The following is a 25,113-nucleotide window of genomic DNA, read 5'->3' on the forward strand; positions in this document are numbered from 1 at the left end:
CAGTGTTGTTGTGAGGAACAACATCCCGACGTCCATGAAGAAAGGGCGCACGATACAATCCTCGTTGTTTCTTCACTCCTGTAGCTTTAACTCCAAAGGAAAAGGACTCTGCCCTGTAAATACTAATGATATCCTTTTTATTATGTTATTATCATTTATTAGATTGATATACCGCCCTGCACCCGAAGATCACATACTGATCAGCAGTAGTACTGCATTGCTAAAATGCCAGAAAATAACAACGAGTCATACAAAAATTCCGGGGGCTCTTTCCCAGCTGCAACCCTTCTCTGCCGGTACTCTATTTCTACAACTACCGGGTGAAACCGGAGCGTCTTCGAAGGTGCACTAAACTGAATTGCCTGGGCCTAAAGCGGGGGGGGGGGAGAAACCACGACCTCTGATTGACAGGAGATTTGCCCAATGGCAAGCGAGAGCACGTTCCCGTTATCCAGTTATTTGAAAGGGGGCAAGGACAAGACGGCAGAGCGCCGGGAGCCTTGGTAACGCGCGGGTGCCGCATGTTAACTGCGTGTGCGGCCGGTAAGAAGAAGGAGGAGGAGAAGGCGGCGGGCTGAGTTTCCCGGGGCCTCCTTTGCTTCTGGTCGCCAGCGGCGGGATGAAGATCGAGGAAGTGAAGAGCACGTCGAAGACGCAGCGCATCGCCGCGCACAGCCATGTCAAGGGCCTGGGGCTGGACGACAGCGGGGCAGCCAAGCCGGCGGCGGCCGGGCTGGTCGGGCAGGAGAACGCGCGGGAGGTGAGGGCGGCGCTGGCGGGGCGGCGGTGTCCCGTCCGGCCGCGTCGTGGCCTGTCCTATCCTCGGGCTCTTCGACTCGGAGGCGACGGGCAGGAGCCCCCGGGCCCGTCGTCTCCCTAAGGAGGCGCTGGTGCAGCTGTGCAACCCCTGAGGGGGGGAGACGGCAGCCGAAAGAGAGCCAGAAGGAGTGGGGATGCAGCTTCGCTTCTTGTTCCGTTTCAAGCCATGAAATAAGTTGGGGTTTGAGAAGAGCGTGGTCAAGCAGATTGAAAGTTAGGAGTGGCCCCCACCCCCCAAAAGAATCGCTTTAGGAGAGTTTACCTAAGCCACGGAGAGACCCCTGAATGTTCATGGGCTACTGTGCACATCATGCTGTGGCTGGTGCTAATAATAATATTATTTATACTCCACCCATCTGGCTGGGTTTCCCCAGCCACTCTGGGCGGCTTCCAACAGAACACTAAAATACAATAACCTATTAAACATTAAAAGCTTCCCTAAACAGGGCTGCCTTCAGATGTCTTCTAAAAGTTTGGTAGTTATTTTTCTCTTTGACATCTGGTGGGAGGGTGTTCCACAGGGTGGGTGCCACTGCCAAGAAGGCCCTCTACCTGATCCGAATTGGAGGCCAACAACATATGCAGGGTCACGTTACACACACACACACACACACACACACACACACACACAAAATCAGATTAGGTTCAACCAAATGCTAAGCATCCTATATCCCTGCCTTGTGTAACTTTTTCATAAACTAGCTATTCTAGGAAGGGGATCTTCATACAGAGCTTGGAATCTCTGCTGTATGCTTAAGCTAAATCTGCTTCAATTCAAGGATATTAATTTTGGGTCTTTATTAAGTGAGAAGATCAAACTGAGCAGTTGCTTGTCAGATAGACATAGCATCTGAAGTTCATGGTGTTTCATTCAAGATGTAACTTATTTGTGTTTGTTTATTCTTACACTTCTATTCCACCTTCAAGGTTGTCATTATTAGGGGCAAATCTGACTGGCTGGGCTTTATGGAGCATCAAAGCCATAGCTGCATCTGCAGCCTTGCTGCACACCTTTCATCAGCTTCCTAAAATTTGGTGCTTAGCTTAGAACTGTATTAAAGACAAGGCCTTTTCAGAGTTCATATTTCTTTGGTTTGTACTGAATTCAGAGACATATATATAAAGATATAATCTGAAACAGTGAACCCCACTGAAAACAGTGGCCCTTCTGAGTGGACATGCCTACATTTTAAAATTTGTGTTAGTACATTTAACGTTCCACCAGTCTGCAAACTAGCCATTTCAACATCAGGTGAGCTGTTAATAAGAAACTTTATAAAAAGAAGAGCACTCCGAAGTTCTCATTTTTCTTCTGCCAATACAAGCTTGGTGGGAGATCTTGGCCAAATCCCTCACTTTCATCATTTTAAACTGGTGATTGTGCAAGATATTGAGTAGATTTACTCAAACAAGCCAGAAGATTATATATAGCTGTTGTATATGTGAAATGATAGGTGTCCTATGCTATTGCAAATGCCTGCTGTTCCTAATCTCAACAAGGACTTTAAAAAGCAAAAGACAAACAAACCCCAAACCCTCCAGTATCTATAACACTAGTATTTTTATGTTTTAGGCTTGTGGTGTTATTGTAGAATTGATCAGAAGCAAGAAGATGGCTGGCAGAGCTGTGCTATTGGCAGGACCTCCTGGAACTGGAAAGGTATGTCTTATGTCAAATGCTTGTGTCAAATGCTGGCTCCCTTGGCCTGAAGCAAGATGAGCACCACACCCCATAGTTGCCTTAACCGTCCAGGGGTTCTTTCCCTTACCTTTTACTTCCCAGTAGCTTGTACATTTGTTCTTATGCATACGTCATTTTACGGAATTTATGTGCTGATTGTAAAAAAATAAATTTAAAAAATCTTCAATTGGTTTACAGAAATACAGTAATAAACAATATTATTTATAATATTTATTATTAATAATAAATAATATAATATTAACAACATCACAAAAGTTAAGATATTCAAAAGAGCATTAAAATAAACAGAAGCTAGAAAGAAATAAAGCACATGTAACTTTTATATGCCTTTAAGGCTTGCCTAACAAATGTTTTCAGCAGGTGTCAACAAGAGTACAGCAAAGAGTACAGTACACGCATACGCATCAGACCTTCTAAACTCATTTGGTCAGTGGAATGGGAGGAGAAATGAACTACTGCAGAACATTTGATCCTTGTATTGTAGGAGTATTATTGTTATTAAATTTGTATGTCGCCCTTCAACCGAAGAACACAGGGCAATTCATACCATAAAAATGAAAACACAGAATACATTAAAAAACAAAAGCAAAATAAACCGATAAACAACCCACACGCACACACACATTTAAAAGGCCATAGAATGTTAATCCGCCAAATGCTTGGTTCAAGAGAAACATTTTTCCTGGTGTCTAAAGATGGCACCTAATGGAGATATTTAAATAAACTAGTATGCTTGTCCTAGGTGAAAGATTATGTGAATATGCAACCTTTTAACAGTAGTTAGTTATTTGATACTTAATTAGGCAGCAATTCTGGACACATTTCTAAGAAGCCTTTAGGAGCCATGCTAGAACTAACAAATTACTAAAAAGCTTTAAACCAGTAGTTCTTAAACTTGTTCCACCCCCATGGAACATTTGAAAATTGCTGCAGATCTCAGCAGATTAATTCCATCCCCCTTTCCATCATCATTAAAACCAGCACCATATTATAGAAATCTAGCCCCAGAAATCTAGCCCCATAACCAGCACCATATTATAGAAATCTAACCCCCAGACTAGAGAAGGATTTATTTAACTGGTAAATCTCTCTGGAAAAAATAGTAGACTGTTCTAGCACTACATTGTGAAAATCATGATCTTTAGGCAAGAGCCTCCTTAGCCTATTTTGATAAATATGGTCCTGTTAAAATGGCCTCCCTGCATCCTCCAATACTCCACTATTCTGGAACATTCCCTCAGCCCGCTGGAGTTGCTTTGCATGGGGCAGAAAATGAGGAAATGTCAAAAATGGTCTCCCCTCTGCTTCCTCCAGTGGGAAGATCCTTTAAGCAATATTCCACTTACAAGGACATTAGGTTGTATCCAAAGTTAATCCTACTTAGTGTAGGCCTACTGAAATTTAAGTTTAAAACCTGATAGGCTGTCTAATTTATTTAAATTCTCTGAAATTTTGAGATTTCTGTATAATATATAATTGCTCAGTCTTTTGACTTTTTATTTTCATAGACTGCTTTGGCTTTGGCTATTGCTCAGGAGTTGGGTAGTAAGGTTCCCTTTTGCCCTATGGTTGGAAGTGAAGTGTACTCTACTGAAATAAAGAAGACAGAGGTCTTGATGGAAAATTTCAGAAGAGCAATTGGTACGTAACTTGAAACAAGAAAATAAGTTATCAGTGCAAGGTTATATTTTTTTTGTTCAGTTGAATGTATAACATGTAATCATTTGTTTTGATTAATAAATCATATCTTGCTTCAGTTTTTAATATTACTGCAGAATTACTGAATCTCTTGCTAGCATATTTGCATAAGCTCTATAAATACTTTCTTCATTATGGCATTTTAGTTGACTCTTGCTTCAGTCACAAACAGTGCAAGAGTGATACTCTGCCTTTCTGCATTCTCATTGCATAATGCTGGACAAAATAGAAGAAGGTATTTGTAGCTAACAAGACGAGTAGCTTTTCAATTAGGTTAATTTTCTCTTTAGTATTTGTGGATTTATCAATTGAATTGTTTCAGTTTGTCAAGAGGAAGAGTTGGATTTGCAAGCAAAACATTAAGCATCTAAAATCTTCCTATTTTACTTACTGTTGACAGCTGATAGAACTATCCCTTTACAGACCTTTGGATTGCTTAAAGATACCCTAATTGTTTTTATTACTGCGTCCAACATCCATTAATTCCCCGGGGCTCTGTATCATGATTTACCACAGACTCCATCTTAGTATTGAATGGCATTAAGGTGAAGAAACATTTCCATCAGTTCTTGCAACTGAAAAAAGTGGCCCATTGATTTCTGTAAGAAAGAGACTCTCAATCATCTGTGCTCTTTAAGTTACTGTTAAATTGGCAGGGTCGAGGGGGAGAGAGCCGAGAGATGGAGAGAGCGCAGTCTGCAATATTTCCTTGATGTGATGAAGTTCCCTGTCAGATTTGGAAACTTGAACCAGCAGTTGAAACCTGTGTCATCCATGTTGTCATTCTTAGAGATAGCAATAATTTAACAGCCAGCCACATTGTTGGTGCTCCACATTCCCTGGATGTCAGCATGAAGATGCTTCTAAATAAGTATTTGGTGTTAGTGAAAGATAGAAATTCTTCTCCTCCCATCTGTTGAATTTTATCTAACCCAAGTTATTAAAACATTCCTCTGAGAAATGGTTTTCTCTCCATTAATACCTATAACAATCCAGACATATTTCAGAACTGGTAACTGCCTACTCTGCTTAATGGAAACATGCTCTAATTCTTGTCCAATCATCCAGATTTTCTTTCTCAAATTAAGAATTCTCAAAAGGATATTTCTAGGGTTGCAATAGCAGAGATTTGTAGTGTGTGTTAATTTGATATTCCAGTAGACTCTGAAATGAGTACCAAAGGGTTATGAGTATAGCCTTATTTGGTCATTTGTTACTCCTCTGTTGAGCAACACCACAGCAAGGGAGTGGGGTTGTGACAAATAGCCCAGTCCTCAAAGCTGTGTACTCCTCCACCAACATCCATGCATATAGAATGAACGTCTGGAGGGGGTCTTGACAGTTGTAGATGGGGAAAGCTTCCCCAGAATCTGAAAGCCTGAGGGAAGCCTTCACATGTGCAACATAGTCATGTGAGTTTACAGAAAATGTTGCTATATGAATTTGGGTAATTTCCAAAAATTTATTTGCATCAGAAAATTTATTCTCTGTAGATTGATCTAATTTAGCAAGGTTATCCTATGTATTTTAGTAAACAAAGCTGAGGACTTTGAAACTACAAACTTGCTTAATTTTATTTGCAGTTGGCATTCATTCATTGTTACTAGTGAACTTACAAAACAGAGAATTTTCCACTAGTAAATAATAATGTTTAATGTTTACACCTTTTCAGAGTCAGATTTTAGGTGGCAATTATAAGAACTACTTAGCAATTCTTTTCAACCAAACTGTCAGTCTTTTTAATGTCCTATTTGATAAATATGTATTACTGGTTATAACTCTAGAATCTGTAATGGGTTTTTTCTCTTCCATGACATAGTTTTTGTTTAAGTGGTAAAGTAACAAATGGCCCTTCTTCATCTTTTGTTTCAGTGCTACTAAATTTATTGGGTTTTACATAAATATTTCCTGATGGTATTGGAGATGGCAAAGATGACTTCAGGTGGCAAATATCAAGAGCAGTCCATTATAAATGGCAATTATTTTTATAGCTTATATAATCAATATTTTACAGGCTTGAGGATTAAAGAAACCAAGGAAGTTTATGAAGGTGAAGTCACAGAATTAACTCCATGTGAGACTGAGAACCCCATGGGAGGATATGGCAAAACCATTAGTCATGTGATTATCGGACTCAAAACTGCAAAAGGAACTAAACAGCTCAAGGTAGGTGGGGTCTTATCTTTCACACATTTCTCAGCATCTTAGCACTTCCTCATGTCAGTAAAAGGGGCAGGTGAACAGTTGACTAAAGGTACTTTTTAAGCAATATAATTTATTTATTTTGCTATTTCTGTTTCACCACATGATCTGATAGGTCCTCTAGGTCATTTGCCACTTGACCACATAAATTGATAGATATTGCCCACTCCTGCTTCCAAGAATGATTTGGAGATAGGTGATGCAGTTCTGCTGAAGCTAAGCGTTATTTGCCTTCTAAGCTGTCTGGGTCAACAACCATTTGTAAAGCACTTAGGGTACAATACTATACACCAGGAGTGACAAGCCTGTGGCCCTCCAGATGTTGTTGAACTACAACTCCTGTCTTTCCTAATCACTGGCCAGACTGACTGGGGCTGTTGAGAGTTTGGAATCTAGTAACATTGGGGAGAATGCAGGATCCTCAACACTTCTGTGCACACTTCCCTGGAAGTAAGTCCTACAAAGCTCAATGGGTCTTACTTCTGAATAGGATTGCACTGTTAGAACTACAGTGGTGCCCCGCAAGACGAACGCCTCGCAAGACGGAAAACCCGCTAGACGAAAGGGTTTTCCATTTTGGAGGCGCTTCGCAAAACGAATTTCCCTATGGGCTTGCTTCGCAAGACGAAAATGTCTTGCGAGTTCCTGCAGGTTTTTTCCCCTTCCCCCCCTTTTTTTAAGCCGCTAAGCCGCTTATCAGCTGATCCGCTAAGCCGCTAAAAGCCGCTAAGCCGCTAATAGTGCTAATCCGCTAAGCCGTCAATGGGCTTGCTTCGCAAGACGAAAAAACCGCTAGACGAAGAGACTCGCGGAACGGATTAATTTCGTCTTGCGAGGCACCACTGTAATTCAGTTGATTGATATGTTACCAGTACAGATATGAATGTATGCTGAGTTTCAGTGAAACTGGAATTACTGTAAAACGTAACTATTTTAATAAATGCGACAGTAAAGGTAAAGGGACCCCTGACCATTAGATCCAGTTGTGGCCGACTCTGGGGTTGCGGTGCTCATCTCACTTTATTGGCCGAGGGAGCCGGCGTACAGCTTCCGGGTCACATGGCTAGCATGACTAAGCCGCTTCTGGCGAACCAAAGCATTGCATGGAAACGCTGTTTACTTTCTCACTGGAGCGGCACCTATTTATCTACTTGCACTTTGACATGCTTTCAAACTGCTAGGTTGGCAGGAGCAGGGACCGAGGAACTGGAGCTCACCCCGTCACGGGGATTCAAACCGCCGACCTTCTGATCAGCAAGTCCTAGGCTCTGTGGTTTAACCCACAGTGCCACCCGTGTCCCTAATGCAACAGTACCAAATTACAAATTGTTGTCATTGAAAAGCAGTAACTGGAATTCTGTCTCACACATTGCGTTGAGTCCAGAATTAAGTATGTTTACCAGGGCTGGTTCACGCTGGCTTTCATACCTGTCCTCCTCACAGCCCCCTGTACTGTCAGAAACTCTGCTGAATGGGGTGGGCTGCAGATTAAGACAAGTTCTGCTAGCCAGAACTCTGCTCATAAAAGCTGCCCAGAAAAATAAATATGAAGAAATAAAAGCTAACACACTTTCTTTCTTTCACACCTCTTTCTTTGTAGTTGCATCTTAATATAGTTGGTCTCTATTTATTGTCTCTGTAGTTGGACCCCAGCATCTTTGAAAGTCTGCAGAAGGAAAGAGTAGAAGCTGGTGATGTGATTTACATTGAAGCAAACAGTGGCGCTGTCAAGGTAAAGCAAAGACAACAGTTGAACCTCTGACATAGTATTGGTTCAGGATTTTCCAGCTTTTTGTCAAAGGTCTGTGTCCCAAAAACCTTATCAATTCCTTCTAGGATAGCTGTGGTTTTGCTCAGGAAAGGAGAGAGGTGTTTTTTGTTTTGGAGGGGTCATTCATGAACTAAATGCCACCTCTAAAGGGGAATCATTTGATTCACAAGTAAGGTCATTTGGTTTGAGAGCTCTGGTTACAGTTGCCCAGAGTGGCTGGCACAACCCAGTCAGATGGGTAGGGTATAAGTAATAAATTATTACTATGATTATTAAATGTTTTCTCATTCATTTTAATATTTAACTTCATGCTTGTGTGTGTTCGTGTTCATACATGATATATAAGTGAAGAGAGAAGACCTGAAATAACTAGTCGTACTAAAAAGAAATGCATAGATCCTTTAATCTTTTATCTTCCTGGTGTTCTTGCCATAAGATATATGCATCTAGAAGGGAATACTGCATTAGTTAGCATGTTCTTTGTATCTGATTTAAAATGTAGTTTAGGGAGATACTTGGTGTTTAATGGATGAGCATAATATTTTGTATCATACAATAAATCATCTATGTCCCAAGAAGTCTAGGACAGTTTCTCCAATCTCCAGCTAATCTGCTGGATTTGTCCTTTAGCAAGAGTTTCGCTCTTTCAGAAGAATGGAGAAAATACCAGGTGCTTTCAGTACGATTTCATAGGTTGATCAGTCGTTCCTTTTCCAAGGACAAGCATGGCATTTTCAAAACTGTCAGACGAAGCCTGTTGGTGTTGTCACTGTAAAACAAGACCTTTGTTTATCAGCTGTATGTCATTCTCAATATTGGCAATAACATTAATTATAAATATAGTGTATGTGATTTCCAAATTCCTCTTCACAGAGGCAAGGCAGGTGTGACACCTATGCAACAGAGTTTGACCTTGAGGCTGAAGAGTATGTTCCTTTGCCGAAAGGCGATGTGCACAAGAAGAAAGAGATTATCCAGGATGTAACTCTTCATGACTTGGATGTGGCCAATGCTAGACCTCAGGTATTCAACTATACTGACAGAAGCATCCAGACTTTCAGATTTGTGAAGAAAAGGAAGTCTTGCTTTTGCAGGATAGGCAGCAATCCTGCAAAGGCTCCCACTAAGGAAGGAAGGGAAGAGACAGTGGATTCCCCTCTGCAACCCTCTGTACCATCCCCCACGCTGTTACAGAGGCTCTCCCACAATCCTCCGGAGCAGATTTTCAGGGGGCGTATGGGGATTGCAGGGGAAAGGAATTCTATCAGCAAGAATTGAGTGGAATTTTCCTCGGACGAAATCTGGACCAATCCACTAAAAATCTAACAGTAGATATTTGCCTCCCTTTTGAGTGTGCCAGCACCTGGGGTCAAGGAGTACTGTCACAGTTCTATCCATTATTTGCAAGTTTTAAAAACCAGCAACCTTGTTTTGGGGGAATTAGTGAGGGTGGTTATTGCATGTAGATCAATGAAGAAAATGGAAAACAATTTTGGTGCTAATAATATTCACTGCCTTTTACTAGTAATTTCTACTGCATCCTAAACTGTATACATATTTTAGTACAGTGAGGCTTTTTGAACCTACAGGCAAAGATATGATAGTTTGACTAAAATGTAAACATATTCCATGAGATAGGGGGTCAATGAGAGGTCTTGATTTTTCTGTTCTTTTACTGGTTCTAATAACAAGAAGCCAGAAAAGTTTTTTGTCTTCTTTTAAACTCAAATTACATGGTTTTGAAAAGTGAATACTTGAAAAGTCGTTAAGGCACACATATAGCAGGAAAGTCAATATTGCAACTCTGCCAGGGATCAATGACTCAAGCTGATACCTGTCATGCAGAGATGTGGAATATAGAGAACTCCTAAAACCTTTGGCAAAAGCATTTTCTGTGTGTGGTATTTGACACATTGTTAAAACTAATCTGCTTTACACTCAGGGTGTCTAGATACATTTTGGAAATATCTAATGGATCTATCCAGTTTTTGTTAAATGCCCATGGACAGATTAAGTTGCTTTTATGAGAATTTGTACTGTCAGCTCCCCTCAGTATACAGTGGTACCTCGGGTTAAGAACTTAATTTGTTCTGGAGGTCCATTCTTAACCTGAAACTGTTCTTAACCTGAGGTACCACTTTAGCTAATGGGGCCTCCTGCCGCTGCACGATTTCTGTTCTCATCCTGAAGCAAAGTTCTTTACGCAAGGTACTATTTCTGGGTTAGCGGAGTCTGTAACCCGAGGTACCACTGTATGGCCCTTTCAATTTGTCTCTTAGCTTAGAGAAGTTCTGTATGAATGCTCCAGTATGTTAGGTAAGTTCTTAAAGTCCCCACTGTGTTACAGTGAAGGCTTTTTGTGTTTGCAGCTGCAAACAGATTAATCTCTCTCTCCAATTGCAGCAAGTCAGTTCTGAGGGTTAAACAAGGCTATGTTCATGCAAGCTTGATTATTGCAGTCTTCAGTTGGAGAATGTCATCCATGCTCACAATAACATATTGTCAGCATATCCACACAAACATATTCATCTTTATTTTTAAATAAGTGCCCTCGTCAAAATAAAATTAGGCTCCTGGGTGTTGTGGAGAAATGCCAATTGTATGAACTGATATCTCCACATTGAGTATATAATATATACATGGTCCTGAGGAAGGGCTGCTATGCTAGCCAAATAACGGTGACTACATGCTGTAGTGTTAATTCATATAGCTGGTACATAGCATGAAATTAATCCAAAGGATTTGTTTTCCCGGGTGTGATTATTTCTGGCTGGCTGAAATACCCCATAACTCCTAATGTTAACAGTACTTATTTCTAAGACTTTTAAAAACATTTTAAAAATAATTTTAAAGACCATCAACTTCCCAAGCTGAAATATTACAGAATATACTGTATAAAACTAAAACAAGCTTTTTCTTGTTTAACAATGCATGTAAGATTTTTTTAAATTATATAGCGAAGGAAAACAAAATTCCAAGTTCTCAACTAGCAAAGGATTATAAAAACATGTTTGCAACTGATATAATTTTCATACATGCATTTTCCTTGAGTAATTTTATTGTTCTGAAACATTGCAAAATTTACTGAGACCTGAATAAAATGGCATCATCATGTTCCAAAGTGCACATAAAGAATGAAGCTTAACAGATATATATATATACTAATGTACTATGCTTAGAATACAAAAGTGGTGAATTTATAAAGTAGTTGTCTGATATTAGAAACTTCAATGTTGTTTTAAAAAACCTGAAATAAGAGTTATGGGCCATATTCAACTTAATAGTGTAAAATTAGCACTAGAGCAACAGGATTTGCTGCTCCATCCCTACATAGGTGCCCTGTGCCATCTGAAGATCTGCCCATAACAGATTTAGGGGGCACACAGGTTATGTCAGGGGAGGAGATCTGCTTAATGCTACCTTGAATTCAACCCTTTATTTTTAGTTTGACCAAATTAAATTTTCATAGCTTTTTCTGTACAGTAACAAAAAAAGATACAACCTTAATTTTCCAATTTGTTTTCTCTAGGGTGGGCAGGATATCCTCTCCATGATGGGACAGTTGATGAAGCCTAAGAAAACTGAAATCACAGGTACAATATTTGTCTCACTTTCAGCCTGACCCCTATGCTTATACGGAAGTAAATCCCACTGAACATGGTGAGACTTGGGTGTATAGTATTGCATCCTTAAGCTTTCAACAAGGCAGAAGGAAGGATAGTCGGAATGTACAGGAAGCGCGATGTGCATTACACAGTGCTGCTAAAGTTGAATGGGTTTTGTAATATTGTGTTCCAGCAGTTCAGTGACTACTCATGTGTAACACTTGAGAAGTGCTACATAGGGCATCTGGTTGGTACTTGTGAGCATTGATCAGAATCTGGTGGTGTTGCCTCCTTTCCCCAAATGGGGCACCAGCAGAACAGGCATCAATGCATCAGCTGTTACTTCACTCTTACACTCTTTAAACAGGCTTTATTCATAGTATGTTTTACATTTATTGACCTACAGTTTTGTATACATAGTTGAGCACTATAGCATGTGCCCTACATTCAGCATCCAGCATTTTGAAAACATTATCAAATCCTGAAAATATCAGTCATTGGTCATTTATTCAGAAGTTATGCAGCCTTTTTTGAAGTTATCCACAAACTGCAAGGATGAGAATTCACCTTACTGAATGTGAATAGTATGCATGGAAGGATAGCACAAAAAAGTAGAATCCTGGAGTTTTGGCAGATAACAAATAATGGACGTGCAAAAGATCTGAGATTGAATCCCCAGCATCTCCAGCTGGGACTGGAAAGACCCCTATCTGAAGCCATGGAGAGTCATTGCAAGACAGTGTATTGTTTACATTGTAGACAGTTACTGAGCTAGATGAACAAAGTTGTCTGACGCGCTAAATTTAGAAGAAGGACTTGTATTCACCAATCTTCATTTATTTGTTTTTTTTTTAAAAAAAAAAAAACCTGGTGTAATCTTGGGACAAAACAGCAATATTTACAAATATTGAATGTGGAAATCCATTAGTAAGATTGGTTTCCATCCAAAAATAAGCAGCTGAGTAATGATTGACTTGAATCCATAATTATGCAAAACCATTGTCTCAGCCTCATCCATTTTAAAGGAGTTTAATTTAATTTAAATTTCCTTATGCATAAGATTTTTGTGTGTGCATCTGTTCAGAAAAGGATACTAATAAGTTGGTGCAAAAGGGGCCGCTCTTTTATTGTAAGTTGTCTTGGAGCTTTCATTATAAATAAATCAGGTTATTTACCTTTATCTTTCCCTTAGACAAGCTTCGAGGAGAGATCAACAAGGTGGTGAATAAATACATTGATCAAGGCATTGCTGAGTTAGTCCCCGGAGTTCTCTTTGTGGACGAGGTTCACATGCTGGATATTGAGTGCTTCACATATTTGCACCGAGCGCTGGAATCTTCTATTGCTCCGATTGTCATCTTTGCTTCCAACCGGGGGAACTGTGTAATCAGGTACAGTGCTTAAAGCTTAGTCCTGCATGGTTCTCGTCTTCCCATAAGCCTCAGTGTTAGCTGCTTCAGCACAAAGAGCTATGATCTTTGGGAGCTTTTTATCCGTGGTGCTGATACACCTGTGATAATCATCTTGATGGGTCACAACTATATCTGTTGCTGCAGGGCTGCTTAAGGGCTTCACTGCAGGAAAAACCTTCACACTCCGATGATCAAGAATTAGTAAGTTTCTTTAGAGTCAGGTTTTTCAGGATCTTAATTTTTTTTTTTCTCCCCCTGTGCGTATCCCTAGATCTGTTCCTTTACAGTTGCTTTGCTTGTCTTCTCCATAATGTTTCAAATACCACTTGTTCATATCTTTTTTTTTTCTTAGTATCCGGCTATACTGCTTCATCTGTTGGCAGTCTTTGCACATGCTCATCTTTCATCCCTTACAGTCAGGTTTCTTTTTATAATGGCGCCATCACCCTCAGAGGTGATCTGTCTTCTTTTAATAATTTGGAGTAGGTTTTGTATCTCCAAACGGCTTTGAGCTGCGCTGCTTTGCTGTGAACAAGTTTACATATTGCACTTGGATAAAAAGAATCCTGCAACATCATTTCCTTAATAAAAAGAAATAAATGTCTTGTTTAAATATTCCCTTTCTTTTTTCTTTTTGTAGCATGTTCATTAGATTTCGGGTGGGCAAGGGCTTTTGTTTATTGATTTTTGCTCCAGCACTTAAAAAAGCATTTGGTGCTTTAGAAATAATAATAGCAACGCCACTACCTGCTTTCCCTTTTCATAGTTTAGCTGGATCCCATCTTGTATACCGTTAACAGCTAAATGCTAGACTGGTGGCTTTCAGGTATTACTGCTATTTCTGCCTTTACTTAAATAGACTACTTGTACTCATCAAAGATTCATCCCTATTCATTACTGTTGTCTACTTCTTGTGTCACTTCGTAGTCTGCTTACAGCATTTTTTCCTGAAACTTGGTTTATTTCACTTATTAAAAACATATCTCACCGTTTCTTAGGCAGCTAACAAAATCCACATTGTGTAAAACAGTGACAATGGAATAAATTGTGCTTGTCTTGATATAAATTGAAAAAATAATTAAAATGACGATTTCTCTGGCATAGAGGGTTGCTACCTTCTCTTTCCTCTACTGCTAGCAATTTGCCACAGAAAACATGTCAAATGGTGGGACTTGCCCCTTCTGGCACTCGATTGGGATGGGAAATGCATCTCTCCCACTTGCATAGATATATATAGGACAGAAAATAACTCTGAGACCAATGTTTAGAAAAGCTATTTCAAAGCAGCATTAGTCCACATGTCTGTAAAGCCTTCCACTATTGCATGATTCACACACACCTATATTTGCTGAAGAGGGAGGCCCTGCCAGTGTATAAGGGACCACTAAGAATTAAGTATGGGCTTTTTCTTGAACGTCCACATTCTTTGCTGCCCACCAACATTTTATACAAGCTTGGGCACCTGCTCTGCAACCTGTGTGCAGAAGACATTGGCTTAGATGCAAAAGTGTCTTGTGCAAGTGGAAAGATTCTTCCACAAGGCAAATTCTACCAATTTACTTGTCCCACTGTAATGCACCCCCCCCCAGTTTCCCATCCCTTTCCCTTAATTGAGCAACTATTGGGGGTGAGGGGAGGGTGCAGGAAAGCAAGTGAATTTATGAAAATGTACTATTTATTTTCTGTTTTAAACCGCTTAGCCACCCACTTTTAAGACGCTTGGGGAAGGGATTTAATATCCACAAATCAGAATATGTACATTTGGACAAAAGGGTTGAGGATGGTAGAGAAAAGAACATGCCCAAATCCATTCTCTTATTTTAGTGGAGAAGAGACCCAGTCCACTTTTTTCTCTTGCCTTACTTGCACTTTATGCTCTGCATGCTATAGATTTTTAATAAACTTAGATTACTGTGAAGTAGTGTTGTCTCCAAATACTTGGAATTAAGGCCTACCACACCATAAACACCTCTAGTCATCTTGTCAATATGTTTCTCCTTAGGCCAGGTAACAGTAGAAGTGAACCTCTCAAAGTTAAAGAACAGTCTGCTTCTGGTAATTCTTGGGTGATTTCTCCTCATCAGCTCACAGTGTTATTGGTAGACTCTTAGCCTGTCTTCCTCCTTACAATTTGTATCACACCCAATCTTTCCTCGGCTTTTGCAAAAGATATTTTGGCCCCATGCAGTGAAAGCACCTTCTTTTGTAGACAGAAGTTTCCTATGAACCAGGACTAAAATTGTATCAATAGTCTTTCATGTTGTGTTGAAAGAATTTTGAGTTCATGATTCTATTATTAGAAATAGAAGCCGCTATTATTTAGAGGAGGGGGAATAGATTAACATTCTACTCCTATGCTCTGCTCCTCCCTCCCCTCTGCTCCTCATATTCCACAACTGAGTAGGATCATGATTTTCTAGTAATCGCCTGAATAAGAAATATTTTTAGATGAAACTGGAGTGCCCTCTAATGGAGAACAGAAGATATTGTTGTTATTATTATTATTTGTTATTTATTGAATTTATATACCACCCTATACCTGGAGGTCTCAGGGCGGTTCACAGAACAAAATCAAAATATAAAACCACTAAATATATAATCAAAATAAAAACAGCAACCCAATAAACGCCCCCCCCCCCAAAAAAAACACATTTTAAAAGGGCAAAGTCATTTTCTTGTTTTACATAGATACAATATATTGGTGGGAGTGGAAGGCAGGAGTGTTCATCAGTCAAATACTTCACAGTATATGCACTAAGATTGCAAATTAAGGTACCTTGTGATGACAAAGAGTTTCACCAAGCTTCTTCTTGAATCCAGATTTTCTGTTGCCTATCTCATTTATGTAGAATACAAGCCACTCTTCAGGAGAGGTATGTCAAAGTCTGCCTCTTAGGACAGTGCGACGTAAGCCATCACCAACCAATATAATTTCTTAGTGTGTTGCTTTGAATGTTAGAAGAAAAGCTTCCCACCAGCAACCCTATTAAGGTGATAAATAAATATAAACCTGAACTTTTCTTTATATCCTTGCAGAGGTACAGAAGATATAATCTCTCCTCATGGGATACCTCTGGATCTTCTGGATAGGGTGATGATAATTAGAACCATGTTATACACGCCACAAGAAATGAAGCAGGTAACTCTCTTACTTATGTAATATTTTGTCGGGCAGGCAGCAAAGGTCCCTCTCTAGAACCTCAGCCAGTGGTGCGGGGTGTGAAACAGTACTGGCTTCTTACCTATAACATGACTGGTTTGCAGGATTTGTTTTTTAGAAAGTTTTGGGGTCCTATAATTTTTTTAAACAATATTTATATGCTGGCTGATAACAAAGTTCTCAGAGTGGCTTACAATAATGTGAAAAATATTTAATACAGTAATATACGTGGCCCTTTCCAGAAGGAAAGTTTCATCCAAGTAGGAATTCATCCTGCAGGTTTCTTGCTTTGAAACTATGAAGGCTATGGTTTCCTCTTTAAGATATTATTATTATTATTATTATTATGTTTTATTTAATTTTATTTTTAAATGTCTGCTGCGTTCTTTGCTATTCAGACATCACCAGAAATGGTTCGCAACAAAACAGCTCTCCAATAATGGGTAAATAAACAGCCCACAAAAAGATCTGTTTAAAAACAACCCATGTCAACAGGAAAAGTGCTTTAAAAATGCCAATAAATATAAAGACTGTTCCACTCTCCATATTTATCTCCATGTGAACTGATTTTTTAATTCATCATAGTGGTAATGTGATGGGAACAGATCTTCATTACACTTTGCTTGAAAGGGCGGTCCTGCTTACATTGTGTTTCTTAATTCCAGATCTTAATTTTTTCAATATTTGCTCAGTTTGAAATGAAATCACTCCATGTTAGTATTTGAAGTATGTGCATTTGTAAACTCCTGGGGTTCGTATTCCGTCAGTGATTTGCTTACTGTATTCTTGGATCCATTTTATAGTTGATCTAGACGAGATTTTTTCAATGATTGGCTCGAGCAACAGTCCAGTAAGCAGCAGGACTCCTCTTGGTGCAAGGAGCATTGATTATAAACCTTGGGTGTCATTATGAGGCATCTTGTCAAAGATCCCCCCTCATTAGTGTCTCAGTGCTGTGGGCTGACACCATACGGGAGCCATTACGGTTTATCATGTCAATTCTTTGTATTATTTAGGAGATAGTGTCAATGGCGGAAAGCATTGTCACCAGATAATAGTCTCTGCTGCTGGATAAGTGCCAAGGTGAAGCAGAGGCATTTATTGAATATAAACATACCAGCAAAGGCTCATTTCCTTTGGTATGAGGAAGCTTTTGTGTGGTGCCTTCTTTCAAAATATGCCATGGTATTGATACTTGGGATGTTTTTGTGTACCTGACAGGATAGCTGTAGCACCTTGATATAGATTACAGCAGAGGTGGCTAGAGGATACAGCTGTACAAAGAGGTTTTCATTTCAATATTAGCATAATACTATGTATTATAATATTAACGTTGGGCAAAGTAATTGAGAGTGGACAACTGCAGCTGTGCCTGGGTGAAAGGGATTATCTAGACCAATTTCTGCCTGGCTTCAGACCTGGGTATGGCACTGAAACAGCCTTGGTCCATCCTAGTTATTAACTTTTATCATAGAGTGCTACCCTGTTGATTCTGCTCAATCAACCCCTTGGTAGTGTTTGATACTGAACATTAGGAATAACTTAATGAAAGTAAGAGCTGTTCAACAGTGGAACAGACTCCCACAAGAGATGGTGGACTCTCCTTCATTGGAGGTTTTTAAGCAGAGGTTGGTTGGCTGTCTTTCGGGGTTTCTTTAGTTGTGATTCCTGTATTGCAGGGGGTTGGACTAGATGACCCTTGGTTCCTTACCCGCTTTTGATTACCGTATTTTTCGCCCTATAGGACGCACTTTTCCCCCTCCAAAAATGCAGGGGAAATGTGTGTGCGAATGCAGGCTTTCGCTGAAGCCTGGAGAGCCCCAGCGCCAGCCCCACAAGGTCGGGGGACAGCGGGGAGGCGGAACGCTGCCATCCCGCTGTCTCCCGATGTGGTTTGGAGGCTGACGGCGGGGAGACGCGTGCTTCTCCCCGCCGCCAGCCCCACAAGCTCCGGGGATCGCGGAGAGGCACAGCGCGTCTTCCCGCTGTCCCCGGACCTGGTCTGAAGGCGGGCGGCGGGGAGAAGAGCGCTTCTCCCCGCTGCCTGCCCCGCAAGCTCCGGGGAGAGTTGGGAGGCGCAGCGCGTCTTCCTGCTGTCCCCAGACTTGGTCTGAAGGCGGGCGGCGGGGAGAAGAGCGCTTCTCCCCGCTGCTGGCCCCACAAGCTCCGGGGACAGCAGGGAGGTGCGGCGCATCTTTCCGCTGTCCCCGGACCTGGTCTGAAGGCGGGCGGCAGGGAGAACAACGCTTCTCCCCGCTGCCGGCCCCACAAGCGCCTTGGGGGGGGAAATAAATTTTTTTTTCTTTATTCCCCCCCAAAAAAACTTGGTGCGTCCTATGGGCCGGTGCGTCCTATGGGGCGAAAAATACGGTAATTATATGCTGTAGTTTGCCCTCTTTTGCATCTCATTTGGACAAGGTTTAGATTTGCTTAGTGATGTGTTCAAAGTGCTGGTTTTGACCTATAATGCCTTAAATGGCTCAGGACCGCAATACCTCAAGGACCGCCTCTTTCCATATGAACCATCCTGGACCCTGAGATCATCTTCTGAGGCCCTTCTTCATGTGCCTCCTCCTTGAGAGGTCTGGAGGATGGCAACATGAGAATGTGCCTTCTCTGCAGTGGCTTCCTATCTGTGGAATGCTCTCCCCAGGGAAGTTCACCTGGCGCTTTCTTTATACACCTTTAGGCAGCAGGCAAAAACGTTCCTTTTTAACCAGGCATTTGGTTGATTTGATTGACATCCTATGACCTTCTAAAATGTGGGTTTTATGGGGGGGGGTTATTGGGTTGTTGTTTTTATTTTGATTATCTATTTTGTGGTTTTTTATATTTTGATTTTATTCTGTGAACCACCCTGAGACCTCTGGGTATAGGGCGGTATATAAATTCAATAAATAAAATAAAATAAACATTGTCTGCAGCAGATGAGGAAAGGCAGGGCACAGAATAGGATTCTTTCTTTCTCTCTTGAGCCTCCCCTCTTCCTCAGGTGCTTCCTCACCTGACCCTGCTAAAGAGTTCTGTTCCCCCACAGTTTTAATTGACCCTATGGAGAGGGGGAAATGGGGCTTGGGGTTTTCCAAGAGCAGTTACACCCCTTCTCCCCGCACACAGCCTGCAAGTGGGGCTTTCCACCCTTATAGTTCACAGCAGCAGTGGGTAACCTGTGTGCCTTCAGATGTTATTATACTCTCAACTCCCATCAGCCCTGACCTTTGGCTGGGGATGATGGGAGCTGGAGTCCAACCCCTGGTTTCAAGGATCCTTTGGCAAGCCTCTCTGTGACCAGCTCTTTGCAGCTGAGTTGGGGAATGTTCAGTTCCAAGTACCATTTATATGCATTCCTTTAAATGCTTACCAGTTGAAAAATGCCTCCTTGTCTCTGTCCCCACCAAAGTAAGATTTGCATGCATACCACCAGAAGACTGTGTGCCTACTGTAGGGACCACCTGCATTCCAGAACTTTCTCCTATTTTGACATAGATGTACCTGCACAAAGAACACTACCTTGCAAGTAGGGAATGTGATATGGTGTGACTCAATAATCCAAATAGGTATTTGATTCTTGCATGTAGCCTTAGAGTGCTTTACATATTCTGGGTTGACTATGGCCCCCCCATAAATTGGCTACAGAGATTATTTACTGGATTGTGTATTCTTTATCTGTTTTTCCAAAGAAGAAAGTATTACACAGGCCTTTAAAAATTATATTCAGGTTTAGTCTTTATCTCAGTTGCAGTGGTTTAAGGGTTGGGAGCCAAAGAGAGATTTTAGTTCAGGTTCATTCAAGAGCCTGTGCACATTCAGAGGACTTCTGATTTATCCTGACCCAGTACCTAATCATCAGCCATTTTTACAACTTGACATGATATATTGTGGGTTGCTGATCAAGGAACACAACTCCAAAGCCAACTTAGGCATACAGTTCTTCGGATCACAGTCAAGTTGAATATCAGCTAGAAACTCCATATTGGTGGGGGGATTTGTCTGATGTACTTATATTCAAATTTGATGACTGAGACTATTTATAGGAGCACTGTTTTTTCTTTTCTTTATTAATATATTGATATCTCAATACATATACAAAATGTTTACATAGTATAACATATACATTATACTTGTAAATTCACATTTTTCTGTAGGAGCGCTGCTAATTGTCTCCTTGTGTTTCAGAAGCCTGACTAGCTTCAGCTGGAAGTCAGGCATTTAATGTTGCCCGTCCCCAGCTGTGGAATACATTTCTAGCAGGTGGAAGACTTTTATATATGTCACCAGGCCTGTTCAGAATGATTTAAACTATTTAAGATGAACGAGTCATTTTATGATTATTCCATATTGTTTTTATGGGTGGGGTTTTTTTGTAAATTTTGTTGAACAACATGTGGTAGTTTTGTATGAGGTGCAGTCTAAATATTTTAATAAACAAAATGAAGTATTAGCCTTAATATTTTGGTCAAATTTGAACACTCCCAAGAGCAACTTCAAATTCTAATGTTCCTTAAACTAGCTGCCTAGTACGTGAAGCCCCAATTCTGTGCTCATCCCCCTTCCCCCTCTTCCGCACTCTGATTCCCTTGGTGCATTTTTATGGCTTTAATTTAAACGAGTGCTTCTTGATATCTTGTTTACAAAGCTGCCAAAGTGAAAAATACCTGTATTATATGAGACTCGCAGTTCCAGAGTTATCTCAACACTACAACACAACATCATTATCCAGTCTGCCCCTTATCACTCAGCTGGTAATACGGACTGCAGGGAGCCTGGTGCCACTTTTGTTACAGCTCTATGTGCTCAGGCTTATTGGTGATATCTTCTTCTTCAACTTTACAAAGATCTTCAAACTGGTACAAGCTGGAGACTGTTCTTGATAGATTAGATTTATCTGAGAGGTTTTGTGGGAGTAGTTGAACCTTGCAGAGAAACTTACTTATTTATTTTACCGTCTTATTTGTCAAGAGGCTAAAATGTCTGGCATGCATTTGAGCAACTAAAGGACAGTTGAGACTTTCCAAGCAAATTGTTCTGAAGATTTATTCCAGGTGGGGTACCGATGATCTGTGATTCTGTAGGTCACTATATGTATATTCCATATCATTCTCATAGTTTAGGAGTTACAAAGGTTCTTGAGGAATGCCCCAAAATATTATTCCATTTGCAACCCAAAAGGATCCCTGACTGTGTCGCAGTTCTAAATTGGATGCAGTGAAAGTGGATGTTAAAATAAACCAGCCCGTGTTTAAACTATGTTTTATATATGATTTGCATGTGATGCTAAGTTGTGTTCACAGTTTTAAGAAATGCATTTTTTAAAGTCCAAACTGTGTTAAATATATTTTTCTGCTTTAGATCATAAAGCTTCGTGCCCAGACAGAGAGTATTAATATTAGTGAGGAGGCATTGAATCATCTTGGAGAAATAGGCACCAAAACAACATTAAGGTAAGCTTGTTGACTATAAATGTCAAATAATGACTGGTTTTGGAAATGGTATGAAGATGGGCAGAAACAGGTAGCTAGGCCATTGTGGATTTCTGGTGAAATACTAATTTGCTTGAATGACGGAGCTCAGAGTTCCACCAGTGTTGCATAATCCACTTTTATTCATGACCTTCAATTTCTGCATTTAAGGTAGTTCCTCTTTATTATTAACAAATGAAATACTTGCATGTACATAACTTACAGACAAGCTAAATTATAGTAGTGAAAATCCTTTGCAGAAATTAATGGTTGTATGATAATGATCGGTCATTTTAATGGACTGCATATTACTTATTAAACTGTTTGACTGCTCCTTGCCATTTTTGCAGGTTGATACATTCAGTAATTTTGGACATGGGAGCCCAATGTCTTTTGCAGCCACCCATTGATGGCTGGCGAAATTGATTCTACCCACCTTCAAGGCTAGTGACATGTTTGCAAGAGTTAGTAAATTCCAGACCACATGAAAATAGCCATTGCAATAGAGTTCTGTAACAATCCTAGCAGGATATATAATAGAATAGATTCATGTGCAAAGTGTGGCCGGCAGATTCTTTTTACAACTTCCTTGCAAGGCAGTGAAGAGTCCTGAAAGTAGATTCTAGTGCTATTGCGAATGTCACTGGGGGGACCAGGGTCTAAAGAACTGCACTCATTTCCGTGCAATATGAAGTTGTGTTTCTCAAACCACAGCCTCATTTCCACATCACAAATAGCTTTTGAAATTCTTCATGTTTTTTCATCTGGTATGGGAGGTGGCATCACTGCTCAAAGTGGGAAGAGTCAAGTTGGTGGGTGTGCTTTAAGTGGCACTTTGGCTCTTGGCTTAAATGTTTAATTTTCCCAGCTATAAGGTGCATTGGACATTTCTAGAAGCTAGGTTCATTTATTCACCCTGTGGAATATTTCTGTAAGTGTCTCTTTTGAGGAGTTTTCTCTGTTCTACTTTGTAGCTGGCATGTTAATTTGACACATGCTCTTATTATTTGGCCATAGGTATGCTGTGCAGTTACTCACACCAGCCAATCTGCTAGCCAAGATAAACGGGAAAGACAGCATAGAAAAGGAACAAGTTGAAGAAATAAATGAACTCTTCTATGATGCCAAATCCTCGGCAAAAATACTGGCGGATCAACAGGAGAAATACATGAAGTGAAGAAGTTTGTTAGCCTTTCTAGTCCTCAGAGCCTCTTTTAACATTCTCCAAATTTTAACTTTCACTGGAACTGAAAAGTTCTTAAATATCACAATACTGTTTTGTAGCAAGAAGAAGCATTTCCTTTGTTCTTAATTCACCGAGTTGGAATGAAATCATTTCGATGTCTGTGGTATCTTCTTGTTTCATATATTGAGTGCCTATATGAAATGGATGCAGGCTGGCATACCCTTATATTCCTCTTCTAGATTTGATTGCTAAGTTGCTTAGAAAAGACAATTTATTTTCATTGTTGGTTTTGTTTAAAAATAAATGTGAACTTGTTTTTAAAATGTTTTAAGTTTGACAGACTAATGGTGTTTTGGAGTGTCCAACAAAGGATGGATAACCCAGTAAAAGTGATGCTGTTGCCTACATTTTCATTCTTCGGAATGAAAACTTGAAGGTGCATTCACTTGGATTCTAGGCTTTTGCTTGATTTCCTAGTTCTGCTGGATCTCTCAGCAGTGTTTGATACCATCGACCATAACATCCTTCTGGACCGTCTTGAGGGGCTGGGAGCTGGGGGCACTGTCATACAGTGGTTCCGCTCCTTCCTCCTGGGCCGTGTTCAGAAAGTGGTGGGGAGGGGATGAGTGTTTAGACCCCTGGGCTCTCACTTGTGGGGTGCCTCAGGGTTCTGTCCTCTCCCCCATGCTTTTCAACATTTACATGCAGCCGCTGGGAGAGATCATCAGGAGGTTTGGGCTGGGTGTTCATCAGTATGCGGATGATACCCAGCTCTACCTCTCTTTTAAATCAGAACCAGTGAGGGCGGTGAAGGTCCTGTGTGAGTGTCTGGAGGCGGTTGGAGGATGGATGGCAGCTAACAGATTGAGGTTGAATCCTGACAAGACAGAAGTACTGTTTTTGGGGGACAGGAGGCGGGCAGGTGTGGAGGATTCCCTGGTCCTGAATGGGGTAACTGTGCCCCTGAAGGACCAGGTGCACAGCCTGGGAGTCATTTTGGACTCACAGCTGTCCATGGAGGCACAGGCCAAATCTGTGTCCAGGGCAGCTGTTTACCAGCTCCATCTGGTACGTAGGCTGAGACCCTATCTGCCTATGGACTGTCTCGCCAGAGTGGTGCATGCTCTGGTTATCTCCCGCTTGGACTACTGCAATGCACTCTACGTGGGGCTACCTTTGAAGGTGACTCGGAAACTACAACTAATCCAGAATGCAGCAGCTAGACTGGTGACTGGGAGCGGCTGCCGAGACCATATAACACCGGTCTTGAAAGACCTACATTGGCTCCCAGTATGTTTCCAAGCACAATTCAAAGTGTTGGTGCTGACCTTTAAAGCCCTAAACGGCCTCGGTCCAGTATACCTGAAGGAGCGTCTCCACCCCCATCATTCTGCCCGGACGCTGAGGTCCAGCGCCGAGGGCCTTCTGGCGGTTCCCTCATTGCGAGAAGCAAAGCTACAGGGAACCAGGCAGAGGGCCTTCTCGGTAGTGGCGCCTGCCCTGTGGAACGCCCTTCCAGCAGATGTCAAAGCGATAAACAACTACCTGACATTCAGAAGACATCTTAAGGCAGCCCTGTTCAGGGAAGTTTTTAACGTGTGATTTTACTGTATTTTTGGTTTTTATGGAAGCCGCCCAGAGTGGCTGGGGAGGCCCAGCCAGATGGGCGGGGTATAAATAATAAATTATTATTATTATTATTATTATTATTATTATTATTATTATTATTATTATTTGGAGAGGTGGGCCAAATTCTCCAAGTTAAATTGCTGAATAACCAAACTTGGATGTAGCACAGTTTGTCACTCTCCCAGGTGGCAAACTGTACATGTACCTGCCCGTGTAAGAGGAAATACCCCTGCATGTTTAGTCTTAAATATCTGTGCTGTATTAATTACAGGAATATGGCAGACGCATGGGTGGCTGTTTCCAGGACAGACAGTTCAAGTACAGTAGCACCAGGGGAGAGGAAGCATGGAAGAGCAGGGCAAGTGGAGGTGTGATGGGGTAGATTGCCTCCTGGACAGCTATTTAAAAGACTGATCTTGTCTAGAAAGAGTAAAATCTCTGGTGTCCAGTCTTGCAACAAGCACTGAGTA

General features: G+C 41.0%; 1 protein-coding gene across 1 annotated transcript; it reads left to right on the top strand.

The window, feature by feature from the left end:
* The first annotated feature begins 461 nt into the window (after nucleotides 1–461).
* On the top strand, nucleotides 462–23,341 carry RUVBL1 (RuvB like AAA ATPase 1). The gene is made up of 11 exons (XM_081851016.1): nucleotides 462–760; nucleotides 2,393–2,479; nucleotides 4,030–4,162; nucleotides 6,234–6,385; nucleotides 8,064–8,153; nucleotides 9,066–9,215; nucleotides 11,722–11,785; nucleotides 12,990–13,188; nucleotides 16,246–16,348; nucleotides 21,719–21,810; nucleotides 22,846–23,341. The coding sequence occupies exons 1-11, from the start codon at nucleotides 620–622 to the stop codon at nucleotides 23,003–23,005; spliced, it is 1,371 nt and encodes a 456-aa protein (XP_081707142.1). The 5' UTR covers nucleotides 462–619; the 3' UTR covers nucleotides 23,006–23,341.
* The last annotated feature ends 1,772 nt before the right edge of the window (nucleotides 23,342–25,113 follow it).

This window comes from Podarcis erhardii, assembly GCF_964252035.2.
Source record: "Podarcis erhardii genome assembly, chromosome: 2".
NCBI lineage: Eukaryota > Metazoa > Chordata > Lepidosauria > Squamata > Lacertidae > Podarcis > Podarcis erhardii.